Below are 16654 nucleotides of genomic sequence, written 5' to 3' on the forward strand. Positions count from 1 at the left end.
TGCCACCTTATCAGAGATTCTTTGACAGCGGCCCCTGCCCTGCCCCGTCACTTTTTATCTAGACTCTGCTTTGTTTTGCTTCCTAGAACATACCACCCCCTGGCACTATGCATCTGTTTATAACCTGTCTCCCCTAATCAGAAGGTTAAGCTCTATGAGAGCAGGGCCTTTGCAACATCCCTTACGATCCTTCGTCATGCCTAGAAGGGCAGCTGGCTTAGCACCGATGTCCAACAATGCTTTTCAAATGAATGGATAATAAATAGGTCTGCAATGAACCAGACCTGGCTTCAAATTTTAGCCTGTGGCAATGGCAAAAATATTTAGCCACTGTAAGCCTCATTTTCTTCATAATTAAAGTGAGGAAAATAATCATAGGTCTTACCTCCAAGAGTTGTAAGTAGTGCAGCAGCACCAGCCAAATAATAGGAATACAAGGCACGATCCTAGCATCCGTGTTGCTTGAGAACACATGGAGCAAAGGAGGGGGTGTATGAGTAAGTGGCAAGACCTTTACGACGCTACCTTTTGTTCTTGTTTTAAAGCAGGAGCCAGAAACATGAGGAATTTTCCTTAGAAATTGCCACATATGCATGTTATATGGACTGTTGCTGCTGAGTCCTGGGGGAGCCTGAAGACCCAGGAGAAAGCCAGTCCTTTGTCCTAGAGTTAAGATCTGGACATCTAACAAGGTCATGGGGAAGGTGAAAAGAGATGAGACATGTCAAGAAAGGACTTTAGCAACCTAAGTGCCCATTCACTAGCACAGGAATGAATAACACAGGCAGAATCGTCACACAGTGTAAAATGATACAGCAGCGAAAAAGACTGCACTGGAGCTCCGCTCAGCACCACGGACAGAGTGCCAGGCAAAGTACTGGGCAACAAGGCAGAAGGGTACCCAAGGTATGATACCATTTCTATGAAGTTCAAAATATGCAAATCAACATTATACACTGTTTAGGGATACAGACACAAACAATAGAAGGTAATGGTGTGAATAGGAATGACTGACACCCATTTCAGAAGAATGGTTAGTGGGGGTAATTGGAAGATGCAATTTGGGAAGAGGTACTGTGGGCTTCAACTGTGTTTGCAACAGTGTAATTCAGAGGTTGACACAAACTCTGGTCCATCCAAACCCAGCCTGTCATCTGTTTTTGTGTGACCCATCAACTATGAATGGCTTTCACATTTTTAAATGGTTGAAAAAAATCCTAAGAAGGGTAACATTTCATAACCTGTGAAAATTATGTGAAATTCAAACTTCAGGGTCCATTAATAAAGTTTTCTCGGAACACACACACATACACACACACGGAAGATCTGGAGATGACAAATTTCTCTCGTGCACCTCTGTGTTCTCCCCCTCAGGATGGGAGGTAAGGACACAGACCTCCTCACAGATGGGTGAGCACACAGGAGGCAGGGGAAGTAGTAGCACATAATGGATACAAAGGACTTAATTTGAAAGCTGCCCAGCTGAGCCTGTTACTGCACTGTCACTGTCAGGTTTTTCATTGCTGTGTGGGGAGGCTCGTGTTATCTTATTTTATGCTTTTTTGGTTGATTTTCAGGGTCGTCTTTAGGCTGCTAAATCAGAGAGGCCAAATTGAAATCAATAGTCTTTGAAATTAAGAGACTTTTGCAATATGAAAAATGGCGTTAGAAGGACACTGCTAGAAAGACAAAGTGGTAGTGGTGCCAAAGCCTGGGAGCTCAAGATAAAGTAGAGGTCGCGCCCAAACTGCTGGCTGGAGACTCCTGACTTTCACTCTCTCTCCCACGCTTCTGTGACTTTCTTTCCCACCTTACTTGCACAGCAAGGTTTCTTTTTACCTGATACTTTAACACCCTCTGGGGGAGGGACTAAGTGTACCCTCTCTGCTGCCCAGCCCATTGTTGTCAGTGTCAAGTAAAATCCTCAGGTCCTGACCCCCGTGGCATTTTCCATTGTGGCCAACTCCAATTCCTCCAGGAGTTCCCCCTTCACTCCAGGCCTTGGCAGCCCAAGGACTACTTATTGGGCTGGCCACTTCCAAGCAGCTGGCATCCCAGGCTTTATCTGTTGCCTATAAAGCTCAGGGAAAAACCTGGCAACCGTTCTACACTGGTCTGAATGTCCTCTCCAGGTATGAAAGGAGGACACTGTGCGCACGTTACCAAGAACAACTGGAGACGTCTGGTTAGAAATCGGTGGGCGAGTAGAGGACGCTCAAAACCCCGTCAAGCGATAAGGTCGAAGGGAATTCAGGGGATGCTCTGAAGTCCCTTGAGGTGCCTCCTAAATGTATCTAGGACGTTGGATTACATTTCTAGGATCACTCTCTATTCTCAGTTGCAGGTTACTCAACATGGGAGGATCCCTTTCTAAGCCAGAAGACACACCTCTGGAGTATATCCTTAAGAACTGGACACTTAAATTTTAGTGTAAGAGTGCCTGGCCTTTATATAAATTGGGGGATGGAAAATGGCCTGAAAATGGGTATCTTGCAATTGGATCTTTATTGCCACAGGATGGGAAAATGGACTAAGGTTCCCTATGTTCAAGTTTTCATGGCCTTTTATGATAATCCTGCTCTATGTGGCTCCATAATCAAGAGCCTGAGGAAACAGAAAAATCTCTCCTAACATTCTAAATGATCCCCTTCTAATTTCTCCCAACTCTCAGGGGGGAACCAAGCTTCCCCCACTCTTGCAAGTTTCCTTACTCCTCCAGAGATTCTTCTGATCAAACTAAGACCCCACTTCCCCAGAGAAACAATCCCTGTTTGGACAACATTTTATCAGCCAGTCTGCCCCTGTTATTAGGGCCAGTTTTAGCACTATTTGGTCATATGACTACAGAAAGGAAAGATGATTTTTTTTTGAAAATATGGCCACAATATTCTTTAGACTCTGGAGAAAACTGGTTAAAATAAAGCTTTTTTTTGAAATTGTAAAACCAGTTATTTTGCATGTGCAATTAGAGAAATCTAGCTTGTTATAATACTTTCTGGTTTATTTTCAAAATTCTGACCCTGAGAGAATAAAAATATGCCTAGGAGAAAGCTTGAGGTTAACTCTTATCATGTCCTTGGGAAACAAACACAGCCCACTTTGCCTGAGACTTCGGCCTTGGGTTGCTTAGTGAAACTTCAAGTCAAAAAGGAAAAAAAAAAAAAAGAGGCAAAGAGACAATTTAAGCCTCAAGCGGGAAACTATGAGATCTCTGTCTGGATATATGTATGTCTCAGTATGTGTCTTTGTCTTTGCATAATATTGCTGAGGTTAATTTGTAAATAAGCTCTATTTAACTGGCTTAAAAAAGAAAAGTAGGGCTTCCCTGGTGGCGCTGTGGTTGAGAGTCCGCCTGCCGATGCAGGGGACACGGGTTCATGCCCCGGTCCGGGAGGATCCCACATGCCGCGGAGCGGCTGGGCCCGTGAGACATGGCCGCTGAGCCTGCGCGTCCGGAGCCTGTGCTCCGCAACGGGAGAGGCCACAGCAGTGAGAGGCCCGCGTACCGCAAAAAAAAAAAAAAAAAAAAAGAAAGAAAGTGCTCACAAATCAAACAATTCTAAATACAAGACAGAAACTAAAGATGTTTGGGTTTATTTGACACACGCCTTGTACCACATTGAGAAAAAAAAATGTGCTTTGGAAAAATACATGTTTTTAGAGGCTATGGAATGTGATCTTGAGTTTGCTAATCAGAAAACGTCAGTATGACAAACAGTTACACCTGGTTTCTTCTTGGTTTTCATTAGAGGTTAAGGTTTTTTAAGGGTTAAAAATTATAATATGTAATCAAAGCTACCAAAGTGACAAGAGAAGCATTTCAGTGTGTAAAGCAAGTAGGATATATGTTGTTGGCCAGAGAAGATATAAAGACTGGAGATATTTTTGTTGGGGAAAGTGATGATAATAAATTTGTCCTACAGTTAGTTGTTTATAGATGAAAAAAAATGGGCAAGTTATTGATAATATGGATCCAGGAAGTGATAAAAGTTTTGTGGGAAAGGAACTATGAAAAAAAATTTGGTACGTTGTTAAGACTGATTAAGACTAAATTGAAATTAATTAGGTAAATAAATTTTGCTATTAACAGTAAGCTGGTACCAGACTGAAATTTGGTTCTCTCTCTATATGAAGAGAAATGCTGCTTTTGATAACAGACTGTGTGAATACAGACTGTGTGAATTTCTTTGCCTTTAAGTGATTTATATTTGCTTTTGAAATCTTTTGTTACTTTGGTTAAGTAAATAAGTATTATTTCACAATGATCTATGAAGATTATGGCACATGTAGATAAAGTTCATTCTGCTTCTTCGAGATTAACCCCCCATTGTCAGACTTTTGCCATGCTGATGCCCTTGTAGCATGGCAATGGTCTACTCCTAAATCAGTGAATTTAAAATCGGTCAACAATAGCTGTAGATTAAACAGTCAGCACTATGGGAAGACATATGTGCTCTTCCCAGACCAGGGCTCAAACCCGTGTCCCCTGCATTGGCAGGCAGATTCTTAACCACTGTGCCACCAGGGAAGCCCTTGGCTGTGTTTAATAAAAATGGGGTAATTTAAAAAAATATGTTTCACTAGATATTATCATAGTTTCATTAGTTAAGTTCTGTGTTTACTAAGACTCACTTCCCAGATAGTTCCTTGCTGTTATGTTATACTGTTACAAGTTTTAATTGAGTTATTAAAAGGACACTCTAAGTTTGTTTCTGAAGCATAACTTTGTAATCAATCTTTGGATAAAGATCAGATGCTCCATGATCTACAACCAGGAGATTAACACCAGGCTATAGTCATTCAAGTTTAAAGAAACAATTACACTATGCTAAGGATAAGGAGCCTGGTAACACTAGGAAATTGGGCTAAATGCCTTATGGACAATGCCAATGTATACATTTTCCCTTAAAGATAAGGACTGGTGAAAAATAGACTAAGCCAGACAAGCTGGAGATGTACTAGGCTGTGCCTAATGAAAATTTCTTAACTTAAATTCTTACTTATGACCTTACTAATACTGCTAGCTATATTATTTCTATTTTTGCCTGTTTTACAAAATTGTTGTTTCTTACATTACCAAGTGTGTGACTGGGCCTCTGATAAAATGACGGTATATAGTCCCATATGAGATCAATGACTGTAAGAGTGAAACTGTAGATACAGGACGAAGCAACAAGAGGGAATATTTTCCTAGACCGTAAGAGACTAGTAAAGCAGGAGGTCCAAAGACTTTTGGCTACTCACAAGGCCTAATCCAGTAATGGCACACTGAGCATTCCTAGCACTGTGGGACAAAATAGTCATAAAATGCCCCCCAACCATGGTCAAATTTATGACCATGAAGGGGCCCTGCCAACAGGAAACTGGCACTTGCTGTCTGCCTCTACAAAGATTAAATCTGGAGCTGCTGCAGCGGCTGACCTTCAATACCCCCTGAAAGGAGCTCAGGGTGGAGATCAGGAATGAGGCATTGTGTGCTCTGGGAAAAAACTGACAAAACAGGCCTTCAGGTAGTTAAGATATTTTCAGGTAAGGATTTATTTTTTCTTTTTTTTTTTTGCAGTACGTGGGCCTCTCGCTGCTGTGGCCTCTCCCGTTGTGGAGCACAGGCACCGGACACGCAGGCTCAGCGGCCATGGCTCACGGGCCCAGCCGCTCTGCGGCATGTGGGATCCTCCCAGACCGGGGCACGAACCCGTGTCCCCTGCATCGGCAGGCGGACGCTCAACCACTGCGCCACCAGGGAAGCCCTCAGGTAAGGATTTTTATGAGCCCAAATTCTCACCTTTCTCATACCCAGAAAAACACTAAAATCATTAACAGTGACAACTGCTTTGGTTTATGTGTTAATAGCACATCAAAGGTTAAAACCTACTTGGATAAAACTAGACAACTGGCTACCTGACTACAGGTCTCCTCAAAGTGTCAGGTCTAGACTGGGATTCAGGCTTATCTTCCTGAAAAAAAAATAAGATATATTTTGTCTATTAATGTTCAGGTTGTCACTCCTCCAGCTACTTCTGAATCTGTTATACCTGCATCAGTAACACTAGGCTAATAAAAAAAGACATCAAAAAATATATATGACCACACCAAATGGCTCCATTCCTTTGGACAGGGTAACCCAAGCGCTGACTCTATCTGGACAAGGATCAAAAATTGTTACCGAATATAACTTGGTTCTTACTCCTGTTTGGCCACTGGTTACAATAATTCTTTTACTGATACTTATAATATTTGCAATCTTGTTAAGTTTGTCTCTTTCAGATTGCAACAGTTTCACATCAGGATAATGGTGATGCAGAGATTTCAGCCACTCCTCAGAACAGATCCTGCCAGAATTAACAGCGTAAGTCACCCTGGGGTCCCTTAATGAGACAGGGCGAGAGCTCCATGACCCCAACTAGATACGGTCTATGAGTCCCTTGCCAGCCTGACGAAGCGACAGAGGACAGACCATCATCCCTCATGCTCCCAGTAAAGATTTCTTGAGGCTCATGTCTCTCAGGGGGAAGTTGAGGTAGGAGACAGATGGGCCCCTGTGCTGGACAGCTGGTGTTTGTCAAGTGGAGTAAAACTGAAGCTTTGTTCTCACCCAGACACTCAAAGGACAAAGCTAGTGGCAGAAGCTGAGCTCTGCTGAAGTAAAGAGATAAGATGACCACTCCTGAGGTCAAGGAAAACTTCCCTATCTGCACATGTGCAGGAAGGCTCCTTGGGGGTCAAAAAGGGAGGGGGCATCACCCCATAATATGTGTGGACGTGCACCCACGGGCCTCTGTGGTGGGATCCATCTTAGCAAATAGTTGCACGTGCATGTTGGGGAGCGTCCTAGGACCAGGCAGAAGTGAAAAAAAGAAACAAGATAATTGGCCAAAGGTAAACAAAGACCCAGAAGGACTGTCCTAATAAGTGATTTAAATCACCTCTTTAGGGCTTCCCTGGTGGCACAGTGGTTGAGAGTCTGCCTGCCGATGCAGGGGACACAGGTTCGTGCCCCAGTCCAGGAGGATCCCATGTGCTGCGGAGCGGCTGGGCCCGTGAGCCATGGCCGCTGAGCCTGCACGTCCGGAGCCTGTGCTCCGCAATGGGAGAGGCCACGGCAGTGAGAGGCCCGCGTACTGAAAAAAAAAAAAAAAAAAATCACCTCTTCACTGCGCTCCTCATTCAGGATGCCCACACTCTTCTCTGGGTCTGTATTTCTGCCTAGTTTCTGACTAACTGCACTCCTCCTCATTAAGGGAGGATGCCCAAACCCTTTCTCTCCAGGTGTGCATCTCTGCCTTGCTTCTATCTTAACTAAACAAACAGTTTCTCTGTGCGCTCTCCCACTTGCTGTGCTATGTCTCTAATAATAAACTTTGTACATCTTTTTACAGTTTTTGCCTCTGTGAGAAATGCATTTTTCACTGGGGGCAAGAGCCAGGGGGTGTGGTGGTTAGGATTCCTGGTTTTCATCCAAGCTACCCAGGTTCAATTCCTGGCCAGGGAATTAAGATCTTGCTTCACACCACCACTCACTGCTGCCTCTCCAAGATCAGTAGGTGCCACTGGACTCTCTAAGTCTGGAAGCTTGATTTAGGGATAAGGGAGGAGAGGTGAGAAGGCATTTGGTAAACGTGTTGGGAAGTGATGAAACCAAGCAGGACCCTGTGGGGCTCCTGGACACAAAAGCCTTTCTGTGGTCCCATTTCTTGATTACAGGAACTAGGCTTCATTCAGCCTCCAAGACCTTCCCTGAGTTCCAACAGGTGGGTTCAAATGGTTGCTAATTAGGGAAGGGAGGGAATGCAGAGACAAGGGAGGAGCAGCCAAGAAACAATAGTGCAGCCTTGGGGCAGGGTCCTGGTTCCCCTCCTCAAGGGCTATACATAACAATATCTTTGAGCTGTTTTGCAGATACTGAAATCCCCACCAGGTGGGAGAAGTTAATGGTATGCTTCCCACAAGCACTTAGACCCCAGACCTGCTGGAACCAGAAGGTTGATGATGCTAATTCCCACTTACCTTCCCACCAAAAAATCAGAAGAATGTCCATGAGCTGATTACGCCCTCCTCTTTGAACCATTGCTATAAAACTCCTCACTACCCCCTCTAGGTCGGGACACACAGTTCTGAGGGCATGAGCCTGCTGTGGCCCCTTTTGCCTGGCAAAGCAATAAAACTATTATTTCTACTTCATGCAAAACTCTGTCTCCAAGATTTAATTCGGTGTTGGGGTACAGAGGCCAGATTCGGCTTCAGTGGTGGGGAGCTATCAGAATCTGAAACTGACCAGAAGTGGAAACGTCTAACCTCTTCCCGGGCCCCACCCTAGAAGTGATTAATATATTAACTGTTTGAAAAAGAAGGTAAAAGAAGGCTATGAAACATGGGGTCTAATAAGGCCAATTGGTATACAAGAGCTGGAGTGGCAGGTTTGATATGTTTTAGATTTACATAAAAATGCAAATAATGCATAACGTTCTTCTCTAGAACATTAAAGAGATTTGATAGCTTTTGAAGGGTCATTGAAGAGGAACTACAAATAACCAAGAAAAATAAATACAAATTCTTAACCTTACTCCTAAGTAAATAAATACAAATTAAAACAATAAGGATATGCCGCATTTTTGCTCATCAGACAGGCTATGTTTAAAAAAATTTTCATAACAACCTGGACTATTGAGGGTACGTAAACATAGGCATTCTCATATTCAGAGAGTATGCAATGATGCATCTATTTCAGAGGGAAATGTGACAATACCTATAAAAATTAAAAATGTACACATTCTTGGATTTCCCAGGGAAATTCCAGGGATTTCCCATCAGTAATTTTTTTTTGAGCAGTGCTTGCTCCCTAAACACGTTTGAATGCTTATTCACCAAATAAGTAATACGTGCGTACATGTATGTATCAACATTCTTTGAAATAGCCAAACATCTATATATCTATTTATGAGATGGTGATTAACAAAATTATAGTTGGCTGTATAATGGGGTTCCTATGTAGTGATTAGCCATGAAGTGGCTAACTTTATATATACTGATATAGAAAGATTTTTAACTTGCTATTGCATTCACCCACACTGAATCTGGCATAACAGTTTTAAAATATGAACATTTGTGAGTGTGTATGTATGTGTACACACATACATATTTATCTGTATAAGCCTAAACAATTTCTGGAATAATATAGAAGACATATTTTTAAAAAAATACCAACTTTGGGGACTTCCCTGGTGGTCCAGGGGGTAAGACTCCGTGCTCCCAATGCGGGGGGTCTGGGTTCGATCCCTGGTCGGTGAACTAGATCCTGCATGCGTGCCACAACTAAGAGTCTGCATGCTGCAAGTAAAGATCCTGCATGCCGCAACTAAGACCCAGCATAGCCTAAATAAATAAATAAATATATTTTTTTAAATAAATAAAATTACTAACTTTGGGGAATGAGAATGAAGGTCAGGAAGTGGATCTACTTTTCCCTTGATACACTGGAATACTACTTATCTTTTTATTGTCATCGTTGCTACTTCTGTTGGTATAAAAGTAATTAATGCTTATAGTGTAAACTCAAACCATCTCATTGCTAATATACTGGGCCTGATGAGAACTGAGGTCTCTATCACCTTCCCACAGTATCTCAGCAGTGCTCGCCTTATACAGATATTGATATGCATGCCGTTCAATATGGAAATTCGATTGGAGGGGTGGAAAGTGAAAAGCAGAAATGAGATGTCCAGTTCTGACCCACGGCAAGAATTAGTGAGATGGTGGCTATACAAAGTTGTGATTTTCCTTTGATTTTTATCTCAGCTTATAAAATGCTGGTTTGAGTTTCATTTCAGAAAGAGTTTGGAGGCAGTCTTTTTCATAGCTGGTTAAAGAGCCAAGGTTGTTTTTTGCCAATGAAAGAGATTAGTCCTATGGTAAGTTGTTACAAGGTTAGTTACTCAAGTAAATAGACATGGAGACCAGTAATTGTCTCCTGTCCCTGCTGGCACGGATCACTACAAGTACAGAAAAAATTCAGGTCACTGGCCAGGTCTTTCATTTCAGAAGTAAAAGGGAGAAGCAATAAAGCTCAAACTTGGTACTGCAGGTTCTCTTACAAGATGATGTATATAGATGAGCATAAATATAAAACTATAGACCCATGTGTAATTACCATGCAAAGAATTCTGATAAAAGTTATATTCTTTTCCTCCAAACACATACACATACTGGCATACAATTTCAGGGAGTCATGAGTTTCTCATGCTCATCCATTAGGCCTAAGGGACTCTACACACCCTATGGTTAAAGGCCCTTCTGTAAGAAGACGTGCCCAATGGTGACACACACAGATATTTATTAAGTCAACACACATGAATGTACCAGGCTCTGAGCTATGTTTTGTACATAGAACCAAGGTTAAATAAGATACAGCTTTTCACAAAGATTTCAATCCAAGAGTTGGGTCAACATTTTCTAACTACATAGATTACATACACACACACACACACACACACACACACACCTGTACCTATATTAGGTAAATCAATAGAATGTAGGTTTCCTTTTTACTATTATAATGTACTGGGTAGCAGTTTTAATGTATTAGGTGCATACAATGCGTGTGCATATTCACACATACACACACACACAAGGTATTTAAACAGTAAAATCTTTGTTTCCTGGATGAGGACCTGTCAATTTGTCCTCGGTTGAACACAGGGGCCAATAACAAATGCCACATCCAATAAACACGTTAAAAATATTCCAATAATACTTCCTGTGATTGATTGTAATTGAGGTTGCTCTCTTCAGCTTGCTTCCCAAGGCAGAGAGGTAGTACAAGAAAGAATAACATCCTTGTCATGGTTGTTAACTACAAAACATCCAGATTTCAGAGCACAGTTGGCAAGAAATGTTTGTGTAGGTCATAGACCTTCATAGAGCAAAAGCTTTTCAGAGCTCACCTCCCCTCAAATATGGAGACTTCAACTGAAACAGAAATTAATTATAAAATGTAATCTAGGGAGATTTGAAATGACACTAAAACTAAACTTCGAATAACAAGTCCACATAAGCATTTGCCATCCACCCCATGGCGATAAGTAAAATAAGCAAGGAGGGCCTTTTTTGTGTCACATGCCTCAGTGCATTGTCTACAAAATTCCTAAACCCATTAAAACCAGAAAAAAATTACTTGTTACAAAGTAAAAAAAAAAAAATCGTATTATTTTGGCATACACCCTACCAGATGTATGACCTAGAATATAAACAATGGGTTTCATATACTAAACAGTAATGAAAGGATGGAGAAAAAAGGGATCCCAATTCTGGAATGGGGAGAGAGATGACATAGAGATACTGGATTTCTTGGAGCAAATGAGCAGCCTGGAGTCTGATTTTGATAAATACACTCTCAGTTATATTTGCTAATAGCTTGCTACTCTGACCTCTCCGTGTTCTTTCTTTCCTTCCTCCTCCTCTGTTTCTTTGATGAAGACATGCTTACTGACTCTCTTGGAGAGAGACAGACAGACAGACACACAGAGGGAATATGATACTGAGAAAATCTCATTGTTTTTTATATTTAGTCAGGTCAGGAGTTATGCTTAGATCCTTTATTTCAATTGGTAGGTTTTTTTTTAATGTTTTGTTTTGACAGGGATAACTTTTCAAATTAAATCCCTTTATTGAATTTTCACTCTTGGATAGTTTCTGAAGATGCTGTCTTTGCAGAAAAGTAAAATAAAATAAATAAAATTATAACTGATATATTTCATGCCTTGTGAAAGCTGAGCCTGAGATGACAGTTTGGCATTACCAACCTCCGTGCCTGCAGGGAGCACAGGAATAATGTTGGGTGAGAGAAAACGTGCCGATCAGGGAAAGTGACAGCCTTGTTGTTTTCAGAATACGGGGTAATGTGCATTAAATGCCACAAGCCAGAAAACAGCATTATCCCCCAAAGCTTGAAAATAAAAGCAACCTGGGATGCTACCAATTCCATCCAGAGCTTTCTAAACAAGGGGTGTAGTCATGGGAAACAGACCCTAAAGCTCTTTCATTAGTCTTTCGTTGTGGGACTTTGTTACTGTAAGTGTGTTCCACAGACCAGAGGCACTGGCTTCACCTGCAGACTCTTGGGCCCTTACTGAATCAGAATCCACATTTTAACAAGATCCCTGGACGGGTCGTATGCATGTTCAAGTTTGAGATGCAATGCTCTAAATTTATCAGACAACCTGGTAAGTGAGGTTAGGTAGCCAGCTGGTAACCCTGACAATTGGTCAACTATGTGTTCATTCATTCAATAAATATTTATTAAGCTCCATCTACATGTAGACACTGTAGAATGTGCTGGAGATGCAGTACTGAGCAAAGGTATACTTGGCTCCTGCACACATAGAACTTAATAGCCTGGTGGAGAGGAAAACTTGTGATCAAATGGAATGTATAATTTCAAACTAAGATGAATACAATAAAGAAAAATAATAGAGTTGGATGAAAGCAAACAAAATAAACTGGTTTAGATTAGAACTTCAAGAAAGACTTCCTTAAGAAATGGATGCTCTCCCTGGATTTGATATAGTTCTATGGTTATTTTGGATGTTATCATTGGGGGAAGCTGGGTGAAGGGTTCAGGGGAACTCCATACTATGATTTTGCAACTTCTTTGTGAGCCTAACATTATTTCAAAAAGTTGAAAAATTAGAAATGATGCTTGACCTTAATCTGAATGATCTTCAGTAATACTTTACTCTGAATTGGTCAGGGAAGGGGGAATAAAGAAAGGTATTCCAAGCAGAGGAAACAGCAGGTATTAGAGTCTTGTTATTCAGACATAGAACTTTGTAATTTCTAAGAATTGAAAGCAAACCCAAAGGCCTGCAGGTGATGATTGAGGAGGGCACAGAGTGAGATGAGGCTGAGGAAATGGGCACGCGGCAGATTATGTTGCAGCTACAAGTAAAGGTGAGATCTGTGTTCTTTATTACTAGAGCAATGGGAACTAAAACAAAGCTCTAAACAGACGGCATGGCAACTTTTGACTTAAGACAGCTCTGGCTACTGTGTACTGAGAACTGAACCATGGAATCCAAGATAATATTATCAGCTCTGGTCACTACCAGAGAGAGCCCACTTTATAAAGAGGTGGGAAAGCAGCTCTAAACTGTTGAGATTATTCTGTGTCAGGTACAATCTGGGCACATTACATATCAGAGCTCTGCCTGAGTTTATAAAGGAGAAAGGAGATGGTCAGCTTGGACCCTGATTTATCCCCACACTGATTCTGCCAGAGAATATATTTATTCCCCAAAGGGGGAAAGAAACCTCTGGAGATAAAGATATCTCCCTGTGAGCACATAGTAATGGAGTAGGTGTGGTTTCTGGAGAGTTTGGATGGCTGGGATGACCAGCTTCTTTGAGCTGTGAGCTGGTAAACCATGGGTATCATCTGCCTTTGCATCAGAAAAGTGGAGGGCAAGTAGACAGGCTTAGTGTCAGTGACGATGAAGTGTGTGAATTGTGAGGGATATTTTTAAAACAGGGAGGGTCTCAAAAATTAGATTATCACCCTCTGGCTCAGTGCTGAACAACTTTGACCAGCCTCTTGGCACTGTGGTAATTGGAGAGTCCGTTCTCTTCCTTTTCTCTGCACTTGAGACCTCTTTCTTTTCACCTGGGTTATCTCCCCTCATCTATTTTCCTTCTATGCATTTCCCCCTATTCTCTTTTTCCTTTTTCCCTTTCACCTGTAGTTCCCTAGCAGTACCCCCTGAAATGCTTAGCCCTCCTGGAGATCCTCAGGACCAAAGAAGGGGAAGGAAATCCATGTTGTTGTTGTTTAAATATATTATTTAAACTTTCTATGCCTTGGTTTCTTTATCTGTAAAATGGGAACCACCACCTATGAATTGTAGCGAAGATTAATTGTGATGAAGTATAGAAAGCCCTTAGCATAATTCTTGGTACAGGGCAAGTGCTTAGTAAATATTAGCTACTATAGGAATCATTATTATTAACTTCTTTAATTTACAGTGAAGAAATGGAGGCATAAAGAGTTTAAGTAACTTTTTCAAGGTCACACAGTAAGTGAGTGAACCTGTGAGTCATGCAGACATGGGTTTGGATTGTGGAGCATCAGCTTTGCTCTCCATCGTGTGCTAAAGCCAAAATGTCCATAGGAAACACAGTCCTTCACTGTAGCCAACCTAACTAGGGATGTTCAGAACCACCAACTGGCTTTTGCCTCCTGCCGCTTACAATGGGGGACAGACAGGATGATGCTCTTCTACAAGCCCTTTCCAAGTGTTTTGTCAACCTCCCACTAGACAGTGAGGCATTGCCTGGGTGACACCTGATAAAATAAGGAAACTGGCAAAACAAATCAAAACAAAAGAGCAGCAATAATGCAATAATAACAAGTGTTTACTTAAAAAGTAAGAAGTTTTGGGGCTTCCCTGGTGGTGCAGTGGTTGAGAGTCTGCCTGCCAATGCAGGGGACACGGGTTCGTGCCCCGGTCCGGGAAGATCCCACATGCCGCGGAGCGGCTGGGCCCGTGAGCCATGGCTGCTGAGCCTGCGCGTCCGGAGCCTGTGCTCTGCAACGGGAGAGGCCACAACAGAGAGAGGCCCGTGTACCACAAAAAAAAAGGAAAAAAAAAATTGGGGGGGAATTTTCTCATCACCTGCAAAGAAAACCCCTTGATTGGATGAGAGTTGTAGAGAATTATTAAGACAACTCTAGGTAACTGAGGACAAAAAAAAAAAAAAGTCCTCAGGTCCAAACGACTTAGATTATTGATTATTGCCACTGTGATTTCCCTTAACACAGATGCGATTCATGGCAGATCGATAAAATTAATTACTATTAACGTCGTGGAAAAGTTGCTTTACTTACGACCATCCACAGTTCTGGCCTCGAGATGCACAAGATCTGGTTCCTTGTTTGACCCCATCACAGACCTAAATGATGGAGAAACATCAACATTAATGAATTCCCATGTGCCTCAGAGAAACTCAGCTGAGCCCACAAACTACTAATGTTCATGGGATTCTAAAGCCACAATCCTTAGGATACATCTACTGTATTTATTGATATAGTCTGACAGTACAATTTTCACTTCAAATAAAACCTATAAAAAATCCTTTATTTGATGAAGGCCAGGCTTGACTCTGGCAAGGATACTGTGTGTTATTAACTCCGAATTGCAAATGAGTCCCATGCATGTCATATGTAACAGTCTCACTGACAGTATATTAAACTTTCAAGAGTTGTCAGGCAGATGCCAGGCAAGCTGCTTTACCTGGGTGACTTGAACAGTGATTTACACAGCAAACTGATCTAATTAATGTTTTCATTTGAAATTTGCAGAACTACCTACTACTATCCTATGAACAGACCATATTACCCAACCAATGTAGTGGCCAGAACAGCTTAGAGTGACCATTCTCTGTATTGTTGAACCTGTGTGAGTGGGAAATACAGATGTACTCATATTATGATATGTGCCAGAAATCACAAGTGTAAGTAAAATACAAGTCTATTTAAAATGCCTTGGAGAGGACCCTCAAGGTGGCAGAGGAGTAAGACGTGGAGATCACCTTCCTCCCCACAAATACATCAGAAATACATCTACATGTGGAACAACTCCTACAGAACACCTACTGAACGCTGGCAGAAGACCTCAGACCTCCCAAAAGGCAAGAAACTCCCCACTTACCTGGGTAGGGAAAAGAAAAGAAAAAACAGAGACAAAAGGACAGGGACAGGACCTGCACTTCTGGGAGGGAGCCATGAAGGAGGAAAGGTTTCCACACACTAGGAAGCCCCTTCGCGGGCGGAGGCTGCGGGTGGCGGAGGAGGAAAGCTTCGGAGCCGCGGAGGAGAGCACAGCAACTGGGGTGCAGAGGGCAAAGCGGAGAGATTCCCGCACAGAGGATCGGTGCCGACCAGCACTCACCAGCCCGAGAGGCTTGTCTGCTCACCCGCCGCGGCGGGCAGGGGCTGGGAGCTGAGGCTCGGGCTTCGGAGGTCGGATCCCAGGGAGAGGACTGGGGATGACTGCGTGAACACAGCCTGAAGGGGGCTAGTGCGCCACAGCTAGCCGGGAGGGAATCCGGGAAAAAGTCTGGACCTGCCTAAGACGCAAAAGACCATTGTTTCGGGGTGCGCAAGGAGAGGAGAATCCATCCCTGTCTGCCCACAGAAGGCAGAGCACTACCTAAACGAGCTCCAGAGACAGACGGGAGTGAGCCACAGCCATCAGCATGGACCCCAGAGACGGACAGGAGACGCTAAGGCTGCTGCTGCAGCCACCAAGAATCCTGTGTGCAAGCACAGGACACTATCCACACCTCCCCTCCCTGGAGCCTGTGCAGCCCACCACTGCCAGGGTCCCGGGATCCAGGGACGGCTTCCCCGGGAGAGCGCACAGCGCGCCTCAGGCTGTTGCAATGTCATGCCGGCCTCTGCCGCCGCAGGCTCACCCCACATCCATAGCCCTCCCTCCCCCCCGGCCTGAGTGAGCCAGAGATCACTAATCAGCTGCTCCTTTAACCCCCTCCTGTCTGGATGAAGACCAGACGCCAGAGGGCAACCTACATGCAGAGCAGCGCCAAGTCCAAAGCTGAACCTCAGGAGCTGTGCAAACAAAGAAGAGAAAGGGAACTTTCTCCG

The 16654-nt window shown here is 42.9% G+C and overlaps 1 protein-coding gene across 4 annotated transcripts in view; it reads right to left on the bottom strand.

Annotated features, from left to right (window-relative positions):
* SORCS1 (sortilin related VPS10 domain containing receptor 1) overlaps positions 1 to 16654 on the bottom strand; it is a gene marked incomplete at both ends in the record, with an annotated part of 574332 nt that overhangs the window by 147633 nt on the left and 410045 nt on the right. For all 4 annotated transcript variants that reach the window (XM_079705434.1, XM_079705435.1, XM_079705437.1 and 1 more), the window contains one exon: positions 14876 to 14940. In XM_079705434.1, the coding sequence (XP_079561560.1) occupies positions 14876 to 14940 (65 nt within the window). The remainder of the gene's footprint in view (positions 1 to 14875; positions 14941 to 16654) is intronic.

This window comes from Hyperoodon ampullatus, assembly GCF_949752795.1.
Source record: "Hyperoodon ampullatus genome assembly, chromosome: 1".
NCBI classification, from domain to species: Eukaryota; Metazoa; Chordata; class Mammalia; order Artiodactyla; family Ziphiidae; genus Hyperoodon; species Hyperoodon ampullatus.